We start from the raw sequence: 24869 nt of genomic DNA, 5'->3' as shown, positions 1-24869 counted from the left end.
TAGAAATAAAGATTGAATTGAATTGAATGTAAGCAGATATGCCATACGCGATTTCCATTAAGATTTTTTTATTATCATGATTATGATAACAATGTTTTTTACCGTGATTGCAGCCATACTAGATTGGTGTATTGTTTCGTGAATAATATTCATGCTAGATTTGATTTTTCTATCCCCATTTCTGTGTACGTATTAATGTACAGTAACCTTGATTCCATCTTTATGTTACTATTTTATCAGATTGAGATTCTTCATCTCAGTGAGAATCTCAGTGAACGTCCGTCTGCATCACGTGATCTCGCTCAATTCATCTGTAAGATGAATCATCTGAAGAACCTCACACTCTACGGTCGGTATCATGATGACTTCTACTCAACAGCATCGTCGATGGCATCAACTTCAAAGGTATATGTTAAGAGGTTTTTACATGTAAAAAAGTAGCACTTACAAGCAAACCATACAAGTTCTCATTTTTGTTCATGCTCCTCATTCGGCTGCCATTAATTTGTCTAATGGGGCTATGATGCCTCATATAAGGCGAAATTGTACATATCTTTACTGAATTGTTATTCTTGTAAATGCTATTTGATTCCTCTAAATATATTTAGGGTATTCAGGTAGCACATATCTTATTCCAATTCATTTTAGAGTATTATGAACATTTTATTCAACAACTTGGTTTGATTGGTGCTATTGTGTTTCATATAGCACTTGCAATTCTTGAAATTAAATGAATAATTTTATTTATCAAAACCTAAAATCTGACTAAAACGACTATATATATTTCACCTTAAGTTTTTATTGTGTATTTTCAATTAATAATCGGGCCGATACTTTCAAAAATACGGAGTGTGGAATGTAAGCAGATATGCAAAACGCGATTTCCATTAAGATTTTTTATTATCATGATTATGATAACAATGTTTATTACCATGATTGCAGCCATACTAGATTGGTGTATTGTTTCGTGAATAATATTCATGCTAGATTTGATTTTTATATCCCCATTTCTGTGTACGTATTAATGTACAGTAACCTTGATTCCATCTTTATGTTACCATTCTATCAGATTGAGATTCTTCATCACAATGAGAATCTCAGTGAACGTCCATCTGCATCACGTGATCTCGCTCAGTTCATCTGTAAGATGAATCATCTGAAGAACCTCACACTCTTCGGTCAGTATCATGATGACTTCTACTCAACAGCATCGTCGATGGCATCAACTTCAAAGGTATGTGAGGTGAATGGGTACCCGGCAGGATTAATTCCTTGAATGCATGAGCGCTGAGAGGCAGCTCGAGCTAAAGCCGGGGTAATAATAATAACAACGCGCCTCGGAATAGAATATTTCTAGATAGAAGGCGCTATATGAATTCCTATTATTATCATTATTATTATTAACAATTTTATTTATCAAAACCTAAAATCTGACTAAAAGGACTATAGGCTATATTTCACCTTAAGTTTTTATTGTGTATTTTCAATTAATAATCGGGCCGATACTTTCCAAAATACGGAGTGTGGAATGTAAGCAGATATGCAAAACGCGATTTCCATTAAGATTTTTTATTATCATGATTATGATAACAATGTTTATTACCATGATTGCAGCCATACTAGATTGGTGTGTTGTTTCGTGAATAATATTCATGCTAGATTTGATTTTTATATCCCCATTTCTGTGTACGTATTAATGTACAGTAACCTTGATTCCATCTTCATGTTACTATTTTATCAGATTGAGATTCTTCATCACAATGAGAATCTCAGTGAACGTCCGTCTGCATCACGTGATCTCGCTCAGTTCATCTGTAAGATGAATCACCTGAAGAACCTCAAACTCTGCGGTCAGTATCATGGTGACTTCTACTCAACAGCATTGTCGATGGCATTAACTTTAAAGGTAATATATGTTAGGAGGTTTTTACATGTAAAAAAAGTACCACTTACAAGCAAACAATACAAGTTCTGATTTTTGTTCATGCTCCTCATTCGGCTGCCATTAATTTGTCTAATGGGGCTGTGATGCCTCATATAAGGTGAAATTGTACATATCTTTACTGAATTGTTATTCTTGTAAATCTTATTTCATTCTTTCAAGTATGTTTCAGGTATTAAAGTAGCACCTTTCTTAGTTCAATTAATTATAGAGTGTTATGAACATTTTATTCAACAACTTGGTTTGATTGGTGCTATTGTGTTTCATATAGCACTTGCAATTCTTGATATTAAATGAATAATTCTATTTATCAAAACCTAAAATCTGACTAAAACGACTATATATATTTCACCTTAAGTTTTTATTGTGTATTTTCAATTAATAATCGGGCCGATACTTTCAAAAATACGGAGTGTGGAATGTAAGCAGATATGCAAAACGCGATTTCCATTAAGATTTTTTATTATCATGATTATGATATCAATGTTTATTACCATGATTGCAGCCATACTAGATTGGTGTGTTGTTTCGTGAATGATATTCATGCTAGATTTGATTTTTATATCCCCATTTCTGTGTACGTATTAATGTACAGTAACCTTGATTCCATCTTTATGTTACTATTATATCAGATTGAGATTCTTGATCTCAGAGAGAATCTCAGTGAACGCCCCTCTGCCTCACGTGATCTGGCTCAGTTCATCTGTAAGATGAATCACCTGAAGAACCTCACACTCTTCGGTCAGTATCATGATGACTTCTACTCAATAGCATCGTCGATGGCATCAACTTCAAAGGTATGTGAGGTGAATGGGTACCCGGCAGGATTAATTCCTTGAATGCATGAGCGCTGAGAGGCAGCTCGAGCTAAAGCCGGGGTAATAATAATAACAACGCGCCTCGGAATAGAATATTTCTAGATAGAAGGCGCTATATGAATGCCTATTATTATCATTATTATTATTAACAATAATTTTATTTATCAATACCTAAAATCTGACTAAAAGGACTATAGGCTATATTTCACCTTAAGATTTTATTGTGTATTTTCAATTAATAATCGGGCCGATACTTTCAAAAATACGGAGTGTGGAATGTAAGCAGATATGCAAAACGCGATTTCCATTAAGATTTTTTATTATCATGATTATGATATCAATGTTTATTACCATGATTGCAGCCATACTAAATTGGTGTGTTGTTTCGTGAATAATATTCATGCTAGATTTGATTTTTATATCCCCATTTCTGTGTACGTATTAATGTACAGTAACCTTGATTCCATCTTCATGTTACTATTATATCAGATTGAGATTCTTCATCTCAGTGAGAATCTCAGTGAACGTCCGTCTGCATCACGTGATCTCGCTCAGTTCATCTGTAAGATGAATCACCTGAAGAACCTCACACTCTGCGGTCAGTATCATGATGACTTCTACTCAACAGCATCGTCGATGGCATCAACTTCAAAGGTAATATATGTTAGGAGGTTTTTACATGTAAAAAAGTAGCAAACCATACAAGTTCTGATTTTTGTTCATGCTCCTCATTCGGCTGCCATTAATTTGTCTAATGGGGCTATGATGCCTCATATAAGGTGAAATTGTACATATCTTTACTGAATTGTTATTCTTGTAAATCTTATTTCATTCTTTCAAGTATGTTTCAGGTATTAAAGTAGCACCTTTCTTAGTTCAATTAATTATAGAGTGCTATGAACATTTTATTCAACAACTTGGTTTGATTGGTGCTATTGTGTTTCATATAGCACTTGCAATTCTTGATATTAAATGAATAATTTTATTTATCAAAACTTAAAATCTGACTAAAACGATATGTATTTCACCTTAAGTTTTTATTGGGTATTTTCAGTCAATTATCGGCATGATCGGGCCGATACTTTCATAAATACGGAGTGTGGTATGTTAGCAGATATGCAAAAACGAGATTTCGATTAAGATTTTATACTATGATATCGTTTTGTATTACCATGATGACAGCCATACTAGATTGGTGTATTGTTTCGTAGATGATATTCATGATAAATTTGATTTTCATATTCACATTTCTGTCTACCGATTAATGTACTGTAACCTTGATTTCATCTTTATGTTACTATTATATCAGATTGAGATTCTTGAACTCAGACAGAATCTCAGTGAACGTCCATCTGCATCACGTGATCTCGCTCAGTTCATCTGTAAGATGAATCACCTGAAGAACCTCAAACTCTGCGGTCAGTATCATGATGACTTCTACTCAACAGCATCGTCGATGGCATCAACTTCAAAGGTAATATATGTTAAGAGGTTTTTACATGTAAAAAAAGTAGCACTTACATGCAAACCATACAAGTTCTGATTTTTGTTCATGTTCCTCATTCTGCTGCCTTTGTCTATGGGGCTATGATGCCTCATATAAGGCGAAACTGTACATATCTTACTGAATTGTTATTCTTGTAAATGCTATTTGATTCCTCTAAATATATTTAGGGTATTCAAGTAGCACATTCTTATTCCAAATCATTTTAGAGTATTATGAACATTTTATTCAACAACTTGGTTTGATTGGTGCTATTGTGTTTCATATAGCACTCGCAATTCTTGATATTAAATGAATAATTTTATTTATCAAAATCTAAAATCTGACATATATTTCACCTTAAGTTTTTATTGTGTATTTTCAGTTAATAATCGGGCCGATACTTTCAAAAATACGGAGTGTGGAATGTAAGCAGATATGCAAAACGCGATTTCCATTAAGATTTTTTATTATCATGATTATGATAACAATGTTTATTACCATGATTGCAGCCATACTAGATTGGTGTGTTGTTTCGTGAATAATATTCATGCTAGATTTGATTTTTATATCCCCATTTCTGTGTACGTATTAATGTACAGTAACCTTGATTCCATCTTTATGTTACCATTCTATCAGATTGAGATTCTTCATCACAATGAGAATCTCAGTAAACGTCCGTCTGCATCACGTGATCTCGCTCAGTTCATCTGTAAGATGAATCACCTGAAGAACCTCAAACTCTGCGGTCAGTATCATGATGACTTCTACTCAACAGCATCGTCGATGGCATCAACTTCAAAGGTAATATATGTTATGAGGTTTTTACATGTAAAAAAAAGTAGCACTTACATGCAAACAATACAAGTTCTGATTTTTGTTCATGCTCCTCATTGTGCTGCCTTTTTCTATGGGGCTATGATGCCTCATATAAGGCGAAACTGTACATATCTTACTGAATTGTTATTCTTGTAAATGCTATTTGATTCCTCTAAATATATTTAGGGTATTCAAGTAGCACATTCTTATTCCAAATCATTTTAGAGTATTATGAACATTTTATTCAACAACTTGGTTTGATTGGTGATACTGTGTTTCATATAGCACTCGCAATCTTTGATATTAAATGAATAATTTTATTTATCAAAATCTAAAATCTGACTAAAACGACTATATATATTTCACCTTAAGTTTTTATTGTGTATTTTCAGTTAATAATCGGGCCGATACTTTCAAAAATACGGAGTGTGGAATGTAAGCAGATATGCAAAACGGGATTTCCATTAAGATTTTCTATCATGATTATGATATCAATGTTTATTACCATGATTGCAGCCATAATAGTTTGGTGCGTTGTTTCGTGAATAATATTCATGCCAGATTTGATTTTTATATCCCCTTTTCTGTGTACGTAATGTACAGTAATATTGATTCCATCTTTATGTTACTATTATTAGGGGTGGGCAAATAAAACCTTTTTTGGGAAATTCAATTTAAAACGAGTGGATTCTGTTGCCATTTTGGCTGCTGAACACAAATCTAATAAGTATTTTTGTTTTAGAATACCTCTGATATTGGTTCCGAGCGATTTTTCAAAATGGCCGCCGAATTCCTCAAAAATCAGTGTTTTCACTTGTAAATCCTTAAATATCTGTACAAATAAGGGTTGCAACATATCTTACTATATGTTTTCATGGTAACTGAGCACAAAAATACATGAATCAGATAAGTTGGGTCATTCAAAATGACGTTTTTGGGTGAAAATCAGCATTTTTTGGTCATTTTTTTGGTAAAAATTGTCCTCAAATCACATTTTTTGTACATCAATCCTTAATTATTCATTCATCTGTAACTTGTTGCATGTCTAGCTCTATGTTTTCATGGTCACTAAGCACAAAAATGCATGAATCAGATAAGTTGGGTCATTCAAAATGATGTTTTTAGGTGAAAACAGCATATTTGGGCCATTTTTGGTATGAATTGCCCTCAAATCATAATTTTTTGACATAAAGCAGTAACTATTCATTTATCTGTAGTTTGTTACATATCTAAATATATGTTTTCATGGCCACTGAAGCCAACAATCAATAAATTAAATCTGTTCCAACATTTGTAAAGTTTTTTTGGGGGGTGAAATCAGCTTTTTTTATCATGTGGTGATAAATGATCACAAATCACTATTGCATTCATAAAAAACAATATTAATGCATCTGTACCTATACTAATTACTATAGTATGAACTGATGTGTTCATGCTATTTATTTGAAAAATAGATGATTCATATATGATGATATAATTTCATTTTCTTTCTAGAGAAAAATCCCAGAAATTGTCAGGCAAGGGGGGGGAGTATACATGTATGTGGCTTTGAAATATTTTTGGTGTACAATGTACATAACGTAATAGAACAAGTCTCGAACTATGCCTCCTATAGTGCATGTTTTCATGATCAGCACTAGATTAAAGAAAATGAAATTTAAAGCAGGAGGCTATATGAATTTCTTGTTAGATATCAATGTTTCCCTTTGAGGATTTATATATTTCTGTTTTAGATTTGGGGTAATGCTTGGCTTGGTGAAATTTTTGCTAGATATCACCTTGACTTTAGTCAGAATTATAGATGTTAAAATGTACTTATTGCATCTGTTACCAATATGCAGTGATTTACAAGACCATCTCAACACTAGTAAAACTGGAACATAATTTTTGACTAATACGATTGCCTACAAGTACTCTGTGTCAAAGTTTGGGAAAACGAAAATATTTTGACAAATGAAAATTGTTTACATGAAACTGTAGAGTCTGAGCACAGAGTGTACTAATGTGTGTACGTGTATAATGAATTAATATATGAACTTTTTCATTCAGCAGCAGAGCATCCATTTTTTAGTCTTTTGGTATTCTTAGTGCATTTCTTATCAAAACTTTCAATTTCTCCACAGAACATTTTTCCATCTTGTATGTCATCTGATCCTTTCACACACCTATTTGACGAATGTCTGGAGTTACTGTGAGACAAAGATAGCCAACTTAATTCTGAAGCCATTTTCACTGAGATTTGCTAACATATCTAAGTTGTTAAGAGTCAGTGGGCCATTATGGTCTTTACATCTTTCCAAGATTGTTAGAGTTTTACAAGCTTTCTTCTTTAACTCCTCATTCTTATGCAGTGCAAATTTCTGTGCAGATACAACAGTTGCATTAAAGTGTGCTTCGAGCTTCTATACTGTGTTCACCTCTTCAGAACAGCGAGCCCACTTCCACCTTTCCTTCCTTTCTTCTATACTCTTACTTTCAAATTCAGGGTGTACCAGAAGACCACCAGATGCCAGCAGATTTTTTTTCTGGACAGAGTCTGGACAGGAGTACTTCCATCAGTAACTTTGAATCTGTGCACTAGCTTTGAAAATTCAGTTCACATTCTAAGTTGGTAAAAGGAGCATAAATCATGCCATCAACATCCGATAAAGTAATCTGTCCTGGACATCTGGCTCTTCACTGTACTAATAACTTCTTCAATCACATCAGCAACTAGCCTATCTCTTCCCGATCCTGTTTCTTTTCTCTTTGTCCACCATAATTTTGTCTTACCCATTTAGTTTTTCCTCAAGGAATCACCTGCCACGTTCTATCCCCAACATTTTGCTCACCCATCTTGTTGATGCCCAGCAGTTCTTTCATCAGGAAGATGTTAAGATAACCTGTCATTGTGTAAATTTCTCAACAGCATGTGAACCACTCATTCTGAATGAATGTAGCCACTGCAAGAACAAGTTTGTAGTTGTTGGTGTCCACATCTGCATTGAAGAAAGCTTGGATGAATTCTCGTCATGACAGGTACTCCTTAGCAAGTTCTGCAATTCTACCAAATTTATTGGCTACAAATCCTTTGAATCCTTGGCACTGAATATTGTTATTTTCCATCCAAGAGGGACACTTATTGCTGATTATGACTAGGAGACAATAACTAGGAGATTGCGATTAACCCTAGTATGGATTGAAAATCCTGGAGATACAAATATCCCCTCACCTGCTGATACCTCCAGTAACTGGTGGATGCAAATCTTCTGTTCTGTTATGTTTCTGCACATCTATTGCATGATCTATACGCAAAATTATATGAGCGCAGCATTTTAGGATTTTAGTAAGGTCTACTCCAAGAGCCTGAAGAAGGACTTCTGTCAGCAACTCGATCTGTCATCCAGAAGTCTATTTCTGATTTCAATTCATCAGCTGTGGAGTTGGCAAGAATGGCTATTAAGCACCTGAACCCATAAGCTTTGATCAGCCCCATCTTGACCACTATGCATCAAATTTCCCACATAACCTGTGGTCAGGGATGTCCTTTTACCTGAATGTCCAGTTATGGTGATGTGGTCTGCTTTCATGTTATTCATATCAACTGTATGCCTATGTATTTTCAACATTGATTCATTAAAGCAGCTGGTCTGCAGATTATTAAATCTTTGATTTCGTTTTGTTTTGTTCATAACTACATGTATGATAATGATTTTGAATAAACATATGAAATTCACTATTTGCATTTATTTTTGCTTACAATGTTGATCTTACCATTTATCACCATGCCTGTACCTCAATAAGTATGCATATATTTCAACTCAGTACCCTAAAAAATAAAGAGACATGTCGCACACCCCTTTTATGATGTTTAATGTACAAATATGGCCAAAAGGTCATTTTCCCGCCATTCTTTGAAAAATGGCGGGAAACCAACTTCATCTCACCGAGCCTATACATCTAATGTCCTTTATGTATGTGCAGATATTTGAACTCAGCACCCTCAAACACATAAGACATATCACACACCAATTTTATGCTACTCAATGTAAAAAAACATGGAAAAATGCCATTTTCCCGCCATTTTTCAAGAAATGGAGGGAAAATGGCAATTTTTTACCATGGCTATACATCCAATGATTTACATATTGAGATAATTGAACAAAGAGAGAGACCAATACACACCCGTTATATGCCGTTATATCTAAAAATAGGGCAAAAAGGGCAATTTTCCCGCCATTTTTCAAAAAAATGGCTGGAACCAATATCAAACCTCATTGGAGGTCAAAATGGTTGGCGGATTTGTGTTCAGCAGCAAAAATGGCAATAGAATTCACCCGTTTGAAAAAAAAAGTTGTCATTTGCCCACCCCTACTATTATATCAGATTGAGATTCTTCATCACAATGAGAATCTCAGTGAACGTCCGTCTGCATCACGTGATCTCGCTCAGTTCATCTGTAAGATGAATCACCTGAAGAACCTCAAACTCTGCGGTCAGTATCATGATGACTTCTACTCAACATCATCATCGATGGCATCATCTGCAAAGGTAATATATGTCAGGAGGTTTTTACGTGTAAAAAAAGTTACATTTACAAGCAAACCATACAAGCTCTGATTTTTGTTCATGCTGGTCATTCGGCTGCCATTAATTTGTCTAATGGGGCAATGATGCCTCATGTAAGGTGAAATTGTACATATCTTTACTGAATTGTTAATATATCAATTGTCGATTAATAGTTAACAGTAGAAAATTGTATAAGTCTTTTGGCCATTGTGTACATTTTCGTTAAAGAATCTAGAACAAATGAGTAAGGAATTAGTGCCCCCTTATTTGATTCTTGAGCTCTACCAAATGATACATAATGAACTGATGATTTAAGCATAATGCAATCAGATATATGTGTTTTTTTCCTATTAATTTTCGAATCGTATTGTGTTTTTGATGAGGGCTTTTTAATGCAATGGAAAACTTACAATTTCGGAGGTTTGGACAGCTTTTTATCAAAGCTAAATTTTTATTGAAAACATATCGAGTATTAAAACTGATTGACCCATTAACCTCGTCTGCATTACTAGTATAGTCATGATAAATATGTATCACATGACGAATAGGCCTGTAAGTTTTACCCAATTACGCAAAGTTGTTATCTAAATTTACTTTTGGATATATAACACTTACACTTCGTAATGCAGATTAAGGTTTAACACTTAGCAGATTAAATAAAGGTGTGTTATGCGGGATATTTTAGCAGGATAAACTTTCCCAAAATGTGGTGCGTGACATTTTTGTTCTGGTCCTCTATATAAATCAATTTCTCGTTTTCTTACCTCTGTATTGGGATCTGTGAATTAGATTTGTTTATTTTTTTAATTCTAATTTTGATTTCAGCTGTTATGATTAAACTACAATCTTGATACACTAGGGGGCATATCAGGCTCAAAAAGAGATGTAGATGTATTCGTCGGCATAGCAATAAATGAACATCGAATTACAGATGAAAATCACAACATGATTGTTCCTTTATTACAAAGGCAAACAAATTTATTCGCTGCTTATCTATCGCTGTTTTTTTTGCCTCTCTTTCCACGCTCTGCCCCTCAAAATATTTATTACTTTCAGCCACAGATTGTGATTGCACTGATGAATGTACTAGGGTGTGGAAGAGAAATGCGTTATGTTTTCTAGCCATACCGAGCCCGCATACCATTTTGCTGCACTTCGAAGGGTTACATTGAATGAAAATAAAAATAAAAAGAACTTTCTAGTTTGTTCAAAAACCGGATGTCAAATGAGATTTTGCTCAAATTCATAAAATAGTTATGTACACATTTTAATTATCAAGCAGATGAGGAAACCGATGAAGTCACCCACTTACAATTGTATTTTGATATATTTCTCATCATGTAAAACAAATTTGATTTGTCTCTAATCAAGTACACGGCAAAAACTGCGGTGTTAACCGGTGTACTTAGAGGACCACACCACCTATTTTACACCGGTGTCAAATTGGTGGTGTTAGTTTTACACATATAGGTGTTATTACAACACCTTTTGTTGTTACATTTACACTCTTTGGTGTTATGCTTAATCTCTAGGGGGTAATTTTAACACCTCAGGGTGTGGTCCTCTATTAACACCAATTGGTGTCAGTTTTAACACCACAGTTTTTACAGTGTAAATTTCCATTGTTGAAACGTCATTGTGTTTTGATGTAGAGTATCTTTACCATGTTTACTGTAAAAATAAAAATATTATTTAAAACGAGAAATTACGAAATGGATAGTGAATTAGGAGCATCGACTATCTCGTTTGCATATCGGTATGCTACACAAAGTGTGTTTTGTGAAAAGAAAACAAAAATCTATGCCATAAGCTCTCATTTTAAATCAAATTTCGATGAAATCATCAGTGCTATGCTATTTCTTTCATTTGTCTCGCTTTATTTTCTGAGCAATTATAGGTTCGCTGTTCTTATTCATGAAATAATTTGCAAGACATGTTAGTTTATAAGTGAATTTAGCCTTCAGTTTCGAAAGCATATTCTGAATATGGGTGCAGGAAAAATAGGAATCAATTTTAATGCATTCGTTTAATTATGATTAAACTGACAAGAAAACACTTCATTGATGACTTGTTAAGGATGATTTTTCATCTTTAGTGTTTTGAATAATTTATCTCTCTCTCTCCATTCTCTCCTCCGTTGTGTAAATTCTATTGTTCATTTTACATGACTTTGTGGATCAATAATTCATCTGTTGTCTTAATAATGTATTTGCACGGCATGTACACAATCTTCATTTTATTATTGTTGTTCATCAATTGTAGGGTAACTGCAACACGAGCTCAAATGTGAGTGATCTGACCGTTACTGATAGGACACTAAACGAAAGGCAGGATTGTGGATCGATGTTTGACAATGTGAAGAGGATCACCATACAGGTACGGCGCACAATCAGATGTGACGTCATCCAGAGGATCCATCTTCCAGCAGCGACAGAGCTCACCATTCAAACATATGAGTATGCTTGGGAACCGGCTTCTCTCCACGATGATCCCACTTCACTACCCAATGCACTTCACAAAGTCTCATTTCAGCTTGTCAAGGTCACATTCACAGATCTCAACATCGGTAATAGTGAGGTTAGAAACATCATTCAAGCTTTCAGATCATCGGACGACCTCAAACTTCTGAAGATCGCAAGGTATGATATATTCAGTTTATTTGATACTACGTTTGGTCATGACGAGCGTTTATCGGTTGATATATAGGTGCACCATTTTCCATTTTTCAAGGTTTGATTCTTTATTGTGGAGAGTAGGTATTTCCTGAAATTATAATAAGAACCCCTTTTGGAACTCCGTGACAATGTTAAACATGTCCTTTTGAATATAATACATCATTCATATACACTGCATGTATAACGTAAAATAAATGCTCATCATAGAGCAAAAAACCCGAAAATGCGCCATGCTGCTCTTTACCATATAGAGATAAAAGCTATGATACTTTAAAATTAAATCCCTCTTTGGCATGTCTGTCTACAATGTGGAACCCCACGTATTGACATGATTATTATAATGTAACATAGTTTAGATCCTACCAAATGTTTCCATACTTGAATTAGCGTAATGATTTGTTGTCTTACATTTCACTTTGTGTTCATGGGCAATGGGCATGCATGGGGTAGCGCGCTTCTAGTTAAGGACGACAATACCTTGCTCTAACATTTTATTTCATTTTATTTGTTTTAAATCTAGTTTCCTTGTAGTTACAATCTAATCCCTGCAACCAATAATTAAACTTATCAGTTTTTTCTCCGCCTTTGCCGGTGTTTTTAATTTGCGTTCCCCAGAGCAGACCCACCAAACACCAGCCTTCCCCCATATAAGATACACAAAATATTTCTTCTCTTCACGTTAATACTATTAGATTCATACGATGTGGGACTGATGAGAGATTAGATTGTTCTAGTATTGATTCCGATGATGAACATAAGGTAAATGTGGCGATAGAACATGGCAAACCAGTGGGTAAGTCATAAGACCTCGTTTTATCAAACATTTCACTTTTTCAACATATTCAAGTTTCTTATACAGAGGAATTAGCTAGGTGTCTTTTTTTTCGTGTTTGTTTCTCATGTACGAATTTTCTGTCTCTATTTACAATTGGCCATGATATATGGCGAGCATCATTGCCTTTTTTTCAGATTTACAACCAAATAGTATGCAAAATAAATCTTTTCCTTGCATTGTGCTCTTCCATCTTATCTCCTTATGATATATATTAAATATTCTGATAGAAAGTATGCCCTCGAATATTTATAATGAAGCAATATATGTGTTTTGGGTCGCGTAGTCTTAAGCAGAGAAATCACATTGTAAATCTGCATTCGGAGGGGGGGGGGGTAGTCAAAAATAACACGAGCTGACTTAAGTTTAGAGTGTTTAAAAGAGTTGAAAGTCAGATGATCTCCCATACTTTTTTTTAGACAGGAATAAAAATACGAACTGAAAATCAATGGCAAAACAAATACCTGAAATGAGCTAAAGTAACCAAATTCTTTCACCCCTGGCATGGCTACTGCTACTTTCTTACATTATCATGGTTATTTATTTATTTATTGAAATCTTCATGAACCTAAGTGACTATTCAACAAAGAACTTGATCACTTGATCATAATGATAACGAGATCATCTGATGATGCAAAGAATACATTGTTAGCCTACAATGCGGTACCTGGAAATCGAACATGATTTTTTTTAAGACAGTGAAGAAATATATTATCTGATCACGTTGTGAACCTGTTAATGAATACATTCCCAGCCTGGTACACGATGATTTTTACTGAATTCACTATACACACGCTTAACCGAAATTACCTGTCCTAATAAATAATCCCCACTCAACTGGCGTTCCTCAATTTTTTTCTTATTTACTTATTATGTTCTTATCCTGTCTTGTCCTGCATCTTGTTATGTCTTGTCTTCTATGTCTTGTAATTCACTCTCTCTTCTTTTTCTCCTCTCTAATTGCGCAATATATCCTTCTCAGCGGAGACCTCTTTGTGTGACTAGCTTTGCATTTGGTCAGCGATTTAAAATATGTTTACATAAATCTGATTTCCATCTTTCTGTTTCTTCTCTTTTTTTCCTTTATAATATGTACGCATACATAAATATGTCGATAATATTTTTTTTTTCATTTCCAAGGAGGATTCACGCTTTACAAGCTTTGCTTTTAGTGGACCTACCCCCCTTATTTCCATGTATATGCTAAATTGCATTTTTTAGCGAAGTAAGAATGTTCATCTGTAACATTGTTTCTGATTTATATTACTTAGCATTATTTTTCGAATGGAAATAGAATAAGGAATTTAATATAGTATCTGGATATAAAAACAGCACAAGTCTGATTTTTGGTGAAATTGAGTTATATATGGGAAATTATTACAATGACTCATTTTGTGTATAAATGATAAATCTAAAATCATCTCAGAAATGTCTTATTAAAGTAGGAAAATCTGGTATGAGTATATTATACTCATACTTTCTTAAAGAAAAGCCCAAGTCCAGGACATGGGCTTTTCTTACATTCATGTCATAGCGACCTCTCTGATTCCTTTACTACTTACTACAGAATTCTACCACGTACATGACGTATATGAATGTAAGAATGTCCCAAGTCAATATTCGTAAAGCAACCCAAGTTCACCAGACAAAAGAACCCACCCACAAATATCGTGAACATTAATGTTCCCCCAGAAATATACACTTAATTTGTCTTATGATACTTAAATTTGTTTTATGATGTGTTGTAATTTCGTCAAATATAGGCCTACATTAATTGCCCAAAATAAAATATCCAGGATTTTTTCCTTATTTTTCTCGAAATGACGTTCTGAGGACTTGTTTCATATTCATATGCCCTATTGAATCGAATTTAATATAAAGGTCACTGTGTCGGGTTGCAAAATTCCCGGGAATTTTCGCAGTGGAAACTTTCCATGGGAATAATGGGAAATTATTGGGAATTTGGGGAATTCTTGGCAATTTACTGGAATTTTAAAGAATGTTGGGAATTTTCAAAAAATATACATTTTCTGATATTTATATACAGGAATGGAAAGGGTTACCGTGGCAGACGAAGCTTGATTGTGCTTTGTCAGCAAGTTTAAAGTCAAATATTATGCTAAGACAGTCAGACAATGCAGAATTTCAATGAATTTAAAGTAACAGTTGATTACTGTTTGAGTGGCTGAATGCTACGTGCGATGGCAGTTCATGTACCACTGCAAATGCTTTACACAAGGGATATATAGGATATACACTGTTCATGCGATGATGCCTATTGGATATTCTAATCCTTTTGCAGATGAGGATAATCATTATTAATGATTATTATAACATTATTGTTATTTATCATTTATTTCTGCATCGCAGAAGTGAGAACTTTCTGTTTTTTGTGGCGTTAATTGGATGAGTATGAATTTAGATTGCTGGTTTTAGTAGTGTAGATCAAATATAATGAAACTGATATGAGATTGTCATTTAATAGACAGAAGATAGGTAATTAATACTAAGTTTCTTAATCTCAATCAATGAACGTCAAAGTTCATTTGAGGTCAACAAACTTAGTGCATTTGTCTCCATTTGTGAAAAACTATTCATCTTGATTGCTTTCAAAGTCAACCATTATTGTAATATTTCTTGCCCCCCCCCCCCTAATTTTTTTTCGTGGGTGGAGGGGATTTAGAAATAAATTAGCAATGTAACATTTTTGTTCCTGGACCTGATTTTTCCCATTTGAAGACGCAAGCCAGTGCCATTGCCGCTGGTGGGATAAGTATGCTGTGCATACCTAGTCTGCAGGCACATACCATGGATGGAACTTTGATCAACAAGTGGGTCTCCACACAAAGACTAACACATACAAAACTTGCCTGAGCGAGAGGGCCTTCAGTACACAAGTCGTGAGTAGGCTGCACATTCATATCCTTAACTCGAGTGAAGGCTTTGCACAGTAGACAAGTGCAAACCCTTCCTCGAGGAAAGTGGTTTGAATATGCAGCCTAAAGTTTCGGCCAATGACTCCAAAATATCCTTTTGTTCAACAGAAAGTTGTATTTAAGCTAGTCTTGTGAGAAGACCCACTTGTGGATCAAAGTTTTAATAAGGGTCTGTGCGTGCAGACTATTTGTAGGGGGGCAATATTGTCTTAATGTGTTATTATAAAATGGCATAAAAAAGTATTGACATTCAAGGAAAAATGAAAAATATATAAAAAATAGTGTAATGCAAAGTTTTATTTTTTTCCATGTTGAATTGAAAAGCATTAATGCTCCATCGTGTAATGGATACATGGACTATAATGTTTTTATCTACAGTTTGATAAGTAATATATAGCCTGGGCAATTTAAAGAATGAAGAAAATTTTAAATACAAATGCAAAATATAATATTCGAGGATATCAATTTATAATTTTGTTTTTAAAAACAGAATTTGTCACTTTTTGTGAAAAAAATGAAAAATTTCCCGAAACTTTCCATAGAAATTTTCCCAAATCTCCGGAAAGTTTCCGGCACTTTGCAACCCTATCACTGTGTAATACCCCCCCCCCCTCCCTGAACAAGCGCCCTCTCCCTTTCTATTTATTCCTTTCCCTCTCCCCTCACTTTCTCCCCAGACCCTATTAAATGCGAATCTCTCTTTGTATTACTCGTTCACTTTTCTTTCTCTATTTTCTCATTTTCTTATTTTATCATTAGTCTTTTTTTATTCCCAATACCCAACAACCTTATTAATATGTGCATATTTCTTTCTCTTCTCTCACACACAACTATACAGTGAGAACTTTTGTAGTTGAAGTTGCGGCATTAAGGTCATGACGAATCAGACGAGCTTAATATTTAAGGATGGAAGCCAACAAGAAGCCATGAGTTATTTTATTTCGGAGTACCATAATTGGAACAGATTTACTGGTAATGAAGATCCCACACCTTAACAGCTAATGTGTCGGTTAAATCATTTACCTAATAGACATTCAACGCTATCATTTCTCTGATCGAACGAGATCCGCCGCCCAATGATAATGTGCATCCTAACGAGAACATACAGGTATTTTGACAATAGCGACAACCAAGGCGTATCTCATTATTTTCTAAGCAATACTGCTTTTAGTTATGTTGGCTGATACCCTGTGTTAGAGAATGCTTTTCAGTCAACATGCTTTAGATTTGAAGCAGCAAAATTAGGAAGTAGCCGATTTTTCTGAATAAATTATATTATCATTTTATCCGCTGACTTCCGGACGCACATAATGACCTCAATCAAATTAAGAGATAAACGTTCTCTACATAATATGGGCCATGCATTTCTTGAATATTAGGATGAGAAATAAAAATGGGATTATAAATATAATCACAATATTGCATCTATCTTGAAATATGCATAGGGTAAACCAGAACTGTACATTTATTTCTTAGGATTTAAGAGATTTTTCATCTTCTGCGCATGCAGTTTGTGCAATATCAAGGTCTAATCACGAACTGCTTCTTTCACCTCAAGGCGGAATTGACAGCGGAACATGGTAGGAGGAAAATAAAAACATATAAACCGAATAAAATTCAGCAACATTGGCCACGGAATGATTTTGTTAGGGGGTTGAAGCCCCGCCCCCGCTTATGCGGACCCTGCATAATACTCATGGGGGTATGCGCTTTCTGGTCGTTATGCAAATGAAGAATTAATACAGTAACCGACTCATTCCTGTTGTGTTTCATTATCAAGTATTCCTGTATGCTATGTGCCATTGTTGCAATCTATGGTGATTCAGTGACAATTGATTTCCTTATGTAAAAAAAAATCCATACATTGGATAATAGAATTGAAAGGAATTATAACTGTTTTGTGGAAATAAGCGAGACTCATTCAAAAGTGTATAACTTATTAAACTTTTATATATTACTCACGCGTTGACGTCGGTTGCCATGGTGACATGGCGGCCTGGTTCTAAACAAGTGAACCCGGAAGCATTGCGAACTGATGCTCATATCACAAAGCGCGTGTTTCTCAGGAAAAAAGGGTAACTATCGGAATTTCATCGCTTGCAACCTCACAATAATGGTAACAACCAGGGACAAACACATCATCATTTTTCAAAATTAGAATGTGTATAAACGATTGTCAGCAGCGACTCTGTTTAGAACCAACCGGTTCATTGCCATGACACCGTGACGTCACAATTCATTCATTTCGGTTTATTGTACACAATACATCCTTGTTAAAACAGTTGGGAGACTGATACAAACAAAGATTACAATGTAAACATAAATTTCATATTTACATAAGTGAAATGAGATAGTCAAATAATATAAAGTAACAATTAATTAATTGATGTTGGTATATTGCACTTACAAGGTAATTCTAGATGAGAGCACGTTACAAAATTATTTCCAAAATATTTATTTAAAAAAATATAATATGGTAATGATAACTGAAATACATGCACTAAATTAAATAAACCAATTTATAAGTTGTGGAGACGGCTCGGTACTGAAAACGACGGTCCATATTTTACATCCGATTTCGAAGAAATTTCGCTTGTTACACTTGTTTTGCGTCTCCTATTTCATTCAAATTTATCTTATTGGTGTTGGACAGGTCCTTAAATTAGTTGTGACCGACCGATTCAAAAGGGTCGAGGATAAAAAGATACCCAAACATAACCACTGCAGCTGTAAGACCGTCCTCTACCATAGAGGGTTGTATTTGATCGAATATTGTCATAGTTCTATTAGATATTTCATTCCTACCGAGCAGTTACAACCTTTGAAAAAACAATGGACGTTCGTATGCAATTAATTTCTAATGCCTGATACGATACTTATTACTCTAAATTCTTTTGTAAAAAGAGTTACTTTTCATTGAACTTTTACATTGCTATAATCTTGTTTAGAAACAAGCAATCATTCTAATGTGTGATATGAAGTTGAATCGTCTGTAATTAGGGTAACTACATTATTTGTACCAAACGTAATCTAAGCAGAGAAATTCAAACATCCTAATATGTTTATTACAAAAAGAAATTATAATTTTATATCGCTCATTACATCATTGGTTCGATGTCTTGTTTTGTAGCATTTTATATACTGTAAAGATTGATGGGATGACCAAACAAAAACAAAATCAGATGAGTTTCTATCATCTCATAATTTCATTTATTTTTTCATACCACTCTTTCCCATTTCCCGCGATGGCATATAATGTTTTGTTTGTGCATCTTTACATAATAAGCAAATACAACATTGAACAAAATATTGAAGTAGAATCATACAAACTGGTTATGAATGGAGGATGCTGTCGGAAAAGTTTGGAGAAAGGTTGAATGCATGAGCGCTGAAAGGCAGCTCAAGCAAAAGACGGGGTAATGATAACCATATCGCGCCTCGGAATAGAATATTTCTAGATAGATGGCGCTATATAAATGCATATTATTATTATTATTATTGTACAGTGCATCTTTTTTTGGAAATATTGTTGTAAATATTATGAATAATTAAAAAAACTCAGAAAAAGGAAAAACCTTATTGCCTGCAAATTGCACAGAATTCAAGAGAAATAACACAAAAGAGATCAGGATAACCATTTTTGTCAATACAGGGCAGTAAAATGAATGCGAAAGACGTGACAAATATGCATGGTAAACCTTAAAGCCTGTGTATAGCTTTGGTAAAGGGTCAATAATGTGATTGATAATCGAATATCATCTAATATGACAGTCTTACTGAAGCGTAGAGACCGTTAGATATTTTTCCAACTGCACTTCTCTGAGAAAATTTCAAATATTCAAATCTTGGATATATAGCGCCCTCTCTCGGCGATGCTTGTTTTAAATTAAAAAAAATGGGCATTCAAGCACTTATCTTATAAATTTAGTGATTAGATCCAAAAGTTACAAAGAACATATCTTGAAATTTTCAGCCCATTCCATGATTTGGAATAGGATTTAATTGAAAGAAAAAAAAACACACATATATTTTAATTTGATCGGGTGACCCGGTTAAATTTCCATGTAAAATTGCAAAATTTATCCTGTAAAACACATTTTCATTTCATATCCTCCACATCATAACTGTTATAGGGCATATCCATTCATATTAGCTAGCAATGAATTGGAATAGTGATAGGTGCATTTTGGTGGATTTACCAAAACTATACACAAGCTTTAAACTGGCGTGCAAGAAAAGATGGGTAATCATAAATGGTTCGCTATAACGGTATAAGGTTGAATTAAACAAAAAACGGATTATGTTCATCAATCTCTACAAACTCACAATATTGCTTGTTACTGTACCTGTAACAAATCACATAGTATCTGATGTAAATAGATTAAAAGTGGTGTCTGTATATTGTGTAAATACAACATAACGTAGTTATATTATTTGTTCATTGTTTTGCATTACGGTAATTACTTACTATGCCCCACCAGACGAAGTTTGAAATGAAACGAAATGTGGCTCACACATTGGTCTCGAGGTAAAAATGTGCAGGAAATAATGCTTCCATAAGTCACAAAACATGTTGCCGTGGTAAATACATATGCCATATTTAAAAAAGATTGCAAAAAAAACAGTTTGTACTACTTCATCAGTTTATAAGCAATTATCATGATATGTATCTTACACATTTAATAGTCTTGAGGTAAGAATAGTTAAGACATATATGTTCATGTGTTGGAAACTGTTGACATGGTAACGACATACAGGTGGGGCATTGGTAACCTACATTGATAGTTCTAGTTCTTATGTTTGAAGTCTACAAGGGCACGTGGCACAATGTCGTATATATATTTGTATGGTTATAACCTTACAACGCAAGTTTATTAAATTTGTATATAGTTTGTTAAAAAAATTTTTTTTCAAGATTCTGTCTACTCCAGGTATTATCATATATTGATCATCAAGAAGTTACATTAATCTTCCACTAAAGTTAATGTACTTGAGTTATAGTATAAGAATATTTTAACGTTGTAAATTTTACTATTCCGAGGCCCCGTTCCGATGTTTAGTTTAGTTGAATACTCGAGTTCTAGCGAACAGAAACAATGATTTTTTTTTGCTGTCGAGGCAACATGCATAGAAATCCAATCAATAGATTTGTATTCTAAGTATGCTTTTAAAGAAAAAGCCCAATATATAACAACTATAAAGTAGGACATGATCGCATGTATACATACTGTATTTTCTAACAAGTATACAATGTCATGTACTTTTTTTAAAGGGCAAGAAGGGGAAGAATGTTGCTGCAAGATTAGTGTGTTTATGAAGTATGTAACATACTGTTACTAAGTGCTTATTGTCCCTAACAAACATCGTGGGTGTTGTTGATAAATAATTGATGAGTGTAAATGACGCCTGGATTTAGCCCTGGAAGTGGATTCGATACTACGACCTGATAATTGACAAGGAAGAATCAGAACCACTGCCATGACTAATATATTACCTAATTAAAATGTTTTACAGAAATTATATAAAAATCGATGTTAAATAGGAACTCCATAACTTTTTTGAAATATTTACCTAAAAGCAAATTTCACAAATATTATGTAAATCATTATGTAAACTACAAAACCAAATTTATTGTGTAAATATTACCTAACTTGAATGTTTTACAAAAATTATGTAAAAAGTGATGTTAAATAGGAACTTCATAACTTTTATGTAATATTTACCTAAAAGCAAATTTCACAAATATTATGTAAATCATTATGTAAACTACAAAATCAAATTTATTGTGTAAATATTACTTAACTTGAATGTTTTACAGAAATTATGTACAAAGTAATGTTAAATAGGAACTTCATAACTTTTATGTAATATTTACCTAGAAGTAAATTTCACAATTATTCAAATCATTATGTAAACTACAAAACCCAATTAATTCATTTTCTATTTTCAAAACCAACCTACATACCTGAGGCCTAAAATATTATAGTTTACATTGTAAATTACCATGCAAAAAATCATAACCATTGTGACATAAAATGATACAGGTGTAATAAGTATAGTTAAACTGCCTTTGAAAAAAAATCTAATTGTGTCAAGATATTTCCCAAATAATTTTAGCTAAATTAGTGTATTACTACCTTCCAAATGTAGACGGGAGGGGCAACATTTGACTATGTGAACATGCATAGAAAATTAAAATGCATAAATAAGTCAAATATTTGACAAAGAAACCATGTACATTATTTGGTGTTTATTTTAAGAAATAACATCCCTTGACAACAAATCATCAGATAGAAAAGAAATTAAGTTCTTAAAATTAATTAACCAACTTGCATTGAACTTTTTTAAGGTAAAATAATAAAGCTGCAATATGTTCATTACAACTTCTCTACAAAGAAATCTGGAATTTTCTGTGACATGCCATGACTTACATCTGAAATAAGCATAAATCAAATCTAATCACTGTATCAGACATATTTATAAAGAAAATGGGCCTTTGCTCTCTCTCGGTGTCATATTTCAAGACATACCTCCCATCCAGGGCGTCAAATTATTTTTTCTTCCTCAGGAGCAAGTTTTGAAGCTCAAAGTTTCCTCAATCAGCTGGTAAAAAACAACCACTTGTGGTTGATTTTTCATAATCAACATTATTCTGAAATGTCTACATTTTTGCGCATTGTGAAGAAAGATACAACGTGAGTTACATATTCACATGGTTGTACTGTTACAAAGTCACCCCAATAATACTTGATAACTTATGTATAGACTTTCAGTACTCACTTTGGCTTTGTACTGTTACAGGTAGTGCATATAATTGAGCATCTAAAGGGATGAAAGATCAGAAACTATTAGTTTAATGATGGAGTTGGGTCGTTTAGACCTAGAGGTACAATACACCTTTCCAGCCTGGACGTTAGGACTTCTTACTGATACAAACTTACAGTATTTATTCTGTACTGCTTTATGCTTAAATAGACCTTGCAATTTTGTACAGTTGTAATCGTATATATTGTGTACTGCTTGCTAATGCTTATCTCTAACATCATACAACTTCTGTGTTGTTACAACTTACAGACTTAGAATACTTATTTTGCACTGGTAGAGTTTACATGGTCCTTATAGGAACTTACAGTGCGTGTTATATCATGTAGGCGGTAACTAGCACATCAGGCCTGCTAACACATCATGGGGAACTTTGGATGTTGAGTCTGGATGTGATCAACAGCTTCTGATACTCTATAAAGTTTCACAGGGTGAGACCTGACAAAGTGCCAGCTTTTTCCGAAGTGTCTATCCAAGGCTTTTCTCACAACATTATCACAGTAATGCACTTCTGGCCCATTCCAAGCCACAAAAACTGCTTCATTGACTGTTTCTGGGTACATTTGCCTGTCAGGTCGGTTGTGGTTCTCCAGCTTACTCCCCATTGCTTCCACCACCGATTCTACTGCTTCTTTGACACAAGCACATAAAATGCAGTGTATGAAGTCAGGAATGCCATCATACAAGGTTGAATCCTTGCAAAACTTGTGGATGATCCCTTTGTCTGATAACTGAGACGTTTTGCTCTTGATAATGGGATATAGCCTATGCATGAACACTTTTGCCTGTTTAATGATTGTCCTCTCATCTACTTCCAAACTGACTAATGTACTGCAAGAATCCCAAATGTTTCTTTGGTCGAGAATTCTTCTCCATATTTGTTAGCAAGTTTAACAAAATCCATGTAGCCGGTTAGATTACAGACATTGTTGGTGAGCTCTTGTTCTTCTTCATCACTAAGCAGCCTCTTTTCCAGGTTTGAAACAAGTGTTTCGAGGAAGTCTTGCAGATCTCTACTAGAATTGGTTAAACCAGGCAAGGCATTCTCCTTGTTATAACTGACATTTCTTGTCACATGTCTCACCTTTGGCTGTGTATTTATAGGTGTGCCTGGAAGAAACTTATTCTTTAGAAGTTTTGGCCACATGTTGCTCAAGATTGGCCACTTATCTGCTGGTGGTGACTCTGAAGATTTCATCTCTTTGAGAGTGGTTTAATTTTAGTCAGATGATCAATGGTCTTCTTAACCGAATCCATTTTCTCCCACAGAAAGCTGTTCACCTTTTGCAAGCTGTTTGAGAGTTTCCCCAGCTCTTCATATATATCGACGATCCCAGCCAGGTCAGCCATAGTTTTCAGTGATAAGATTCTATTCAGCAACGACTGAGCTGCAGCTGCATCATCTTTGTTTGTTTCCTTCTGCGCTGCACGCTTCTCTAGAGCAATGATAATGGGCTTCAGATCTAAGACAAATGCCTTGAATACCCTTGCAGAGTAAGATGCAAACCGTGTTGTGCTGAATGTGTCTAATTTATTCAGTAGCTATATTTTTCAAAATATGACAAATGAAATTCATGATGATACATGTAATAAATCTCAGCTTTTCAAACACAAATTAGCTTACATGATACATTTGTACATGTCATATAAACAAGCTTATGCTTATTATTACATGATACATAATATCGGATATAATATATCAGAATCTCAAGTATCAATTAATAGATAAATAACATTGTTTTGCGCCTATACTCAATTTCCTCACTCAGACCGTCCTCACCTCACTGGCACTGTGCAAGTGCAAGGTAAAATATGTATAAAAAATCCAGATTAAGTGTGCTCAGTATTACTGAATTACTCTGCTACGTTTTGCAAGGTAGTCTAGATGTAACTAAATGAATGAAAATATGGCACTTTTTTCTAAGTTTTCTCTTTTCTTCTTTTTTCCTCCTCCTCCTCTTCCCCTTTCTTGCCTTCCTCTTTTCTTTCTTTTC

At 34.2% G+C, this 24869-nt stretch overlaps 1 protein-coding gene across 1 annotated transcript; it reads left to right on the top strand.

Moving 5' to 3' along the window:
* The first annotated feature begins 218 nt into the window (after nucleotides 1–218).
* Nucleotides 219–15199, top strand: LOC121413082. The gene is made up of 11 exons (XM_041605845.1): nucleotides 219–405; nucleotides 1070–1234; nucleotides 1742–1906; nucleotides 2575–2739; nucleotides 3250–3414; nucleotides 4070–4234; nucleotides 4883–5047; nucleotides 9428–9592; nucleotides 11873–12249; nucleotides 12978–13078; nucleotides 15165–15199. The coding sequence occupies exons 1-11, from the start codon at nucleotides 223–225 to the stop codon at nucleotides 15197–15199; spliced, it is 1851 nt and encodes a 616-aa protein (XP_041461779.1). The 5' UTR covers nucleotides 219–222.
* Nucleotides 15200–24869: the final 9670 nt, after the last annotated feature.

This window comes from Lytechinus variegatus, chromosome 4, assembly GCF_018143015.1.
Source record: "Lytechinus variegatus isolate NC3 chromosome 4, Lvar_3.0, whole genome shotgun sequence".
Taxonomy (NCBI): domain Eukaryota; kingdom Metazoa; phylum Echinodermata; class Echinoidea; order Temnopleuroida; family Toxopneustidae; genus Lytechinus; species Lytechinus variegatus.
The sequence above is the reverse complement of the archived record's forward strand: the minus strand, read 5'-3'. Positions and strand labels throughout refer to the sequence as shown.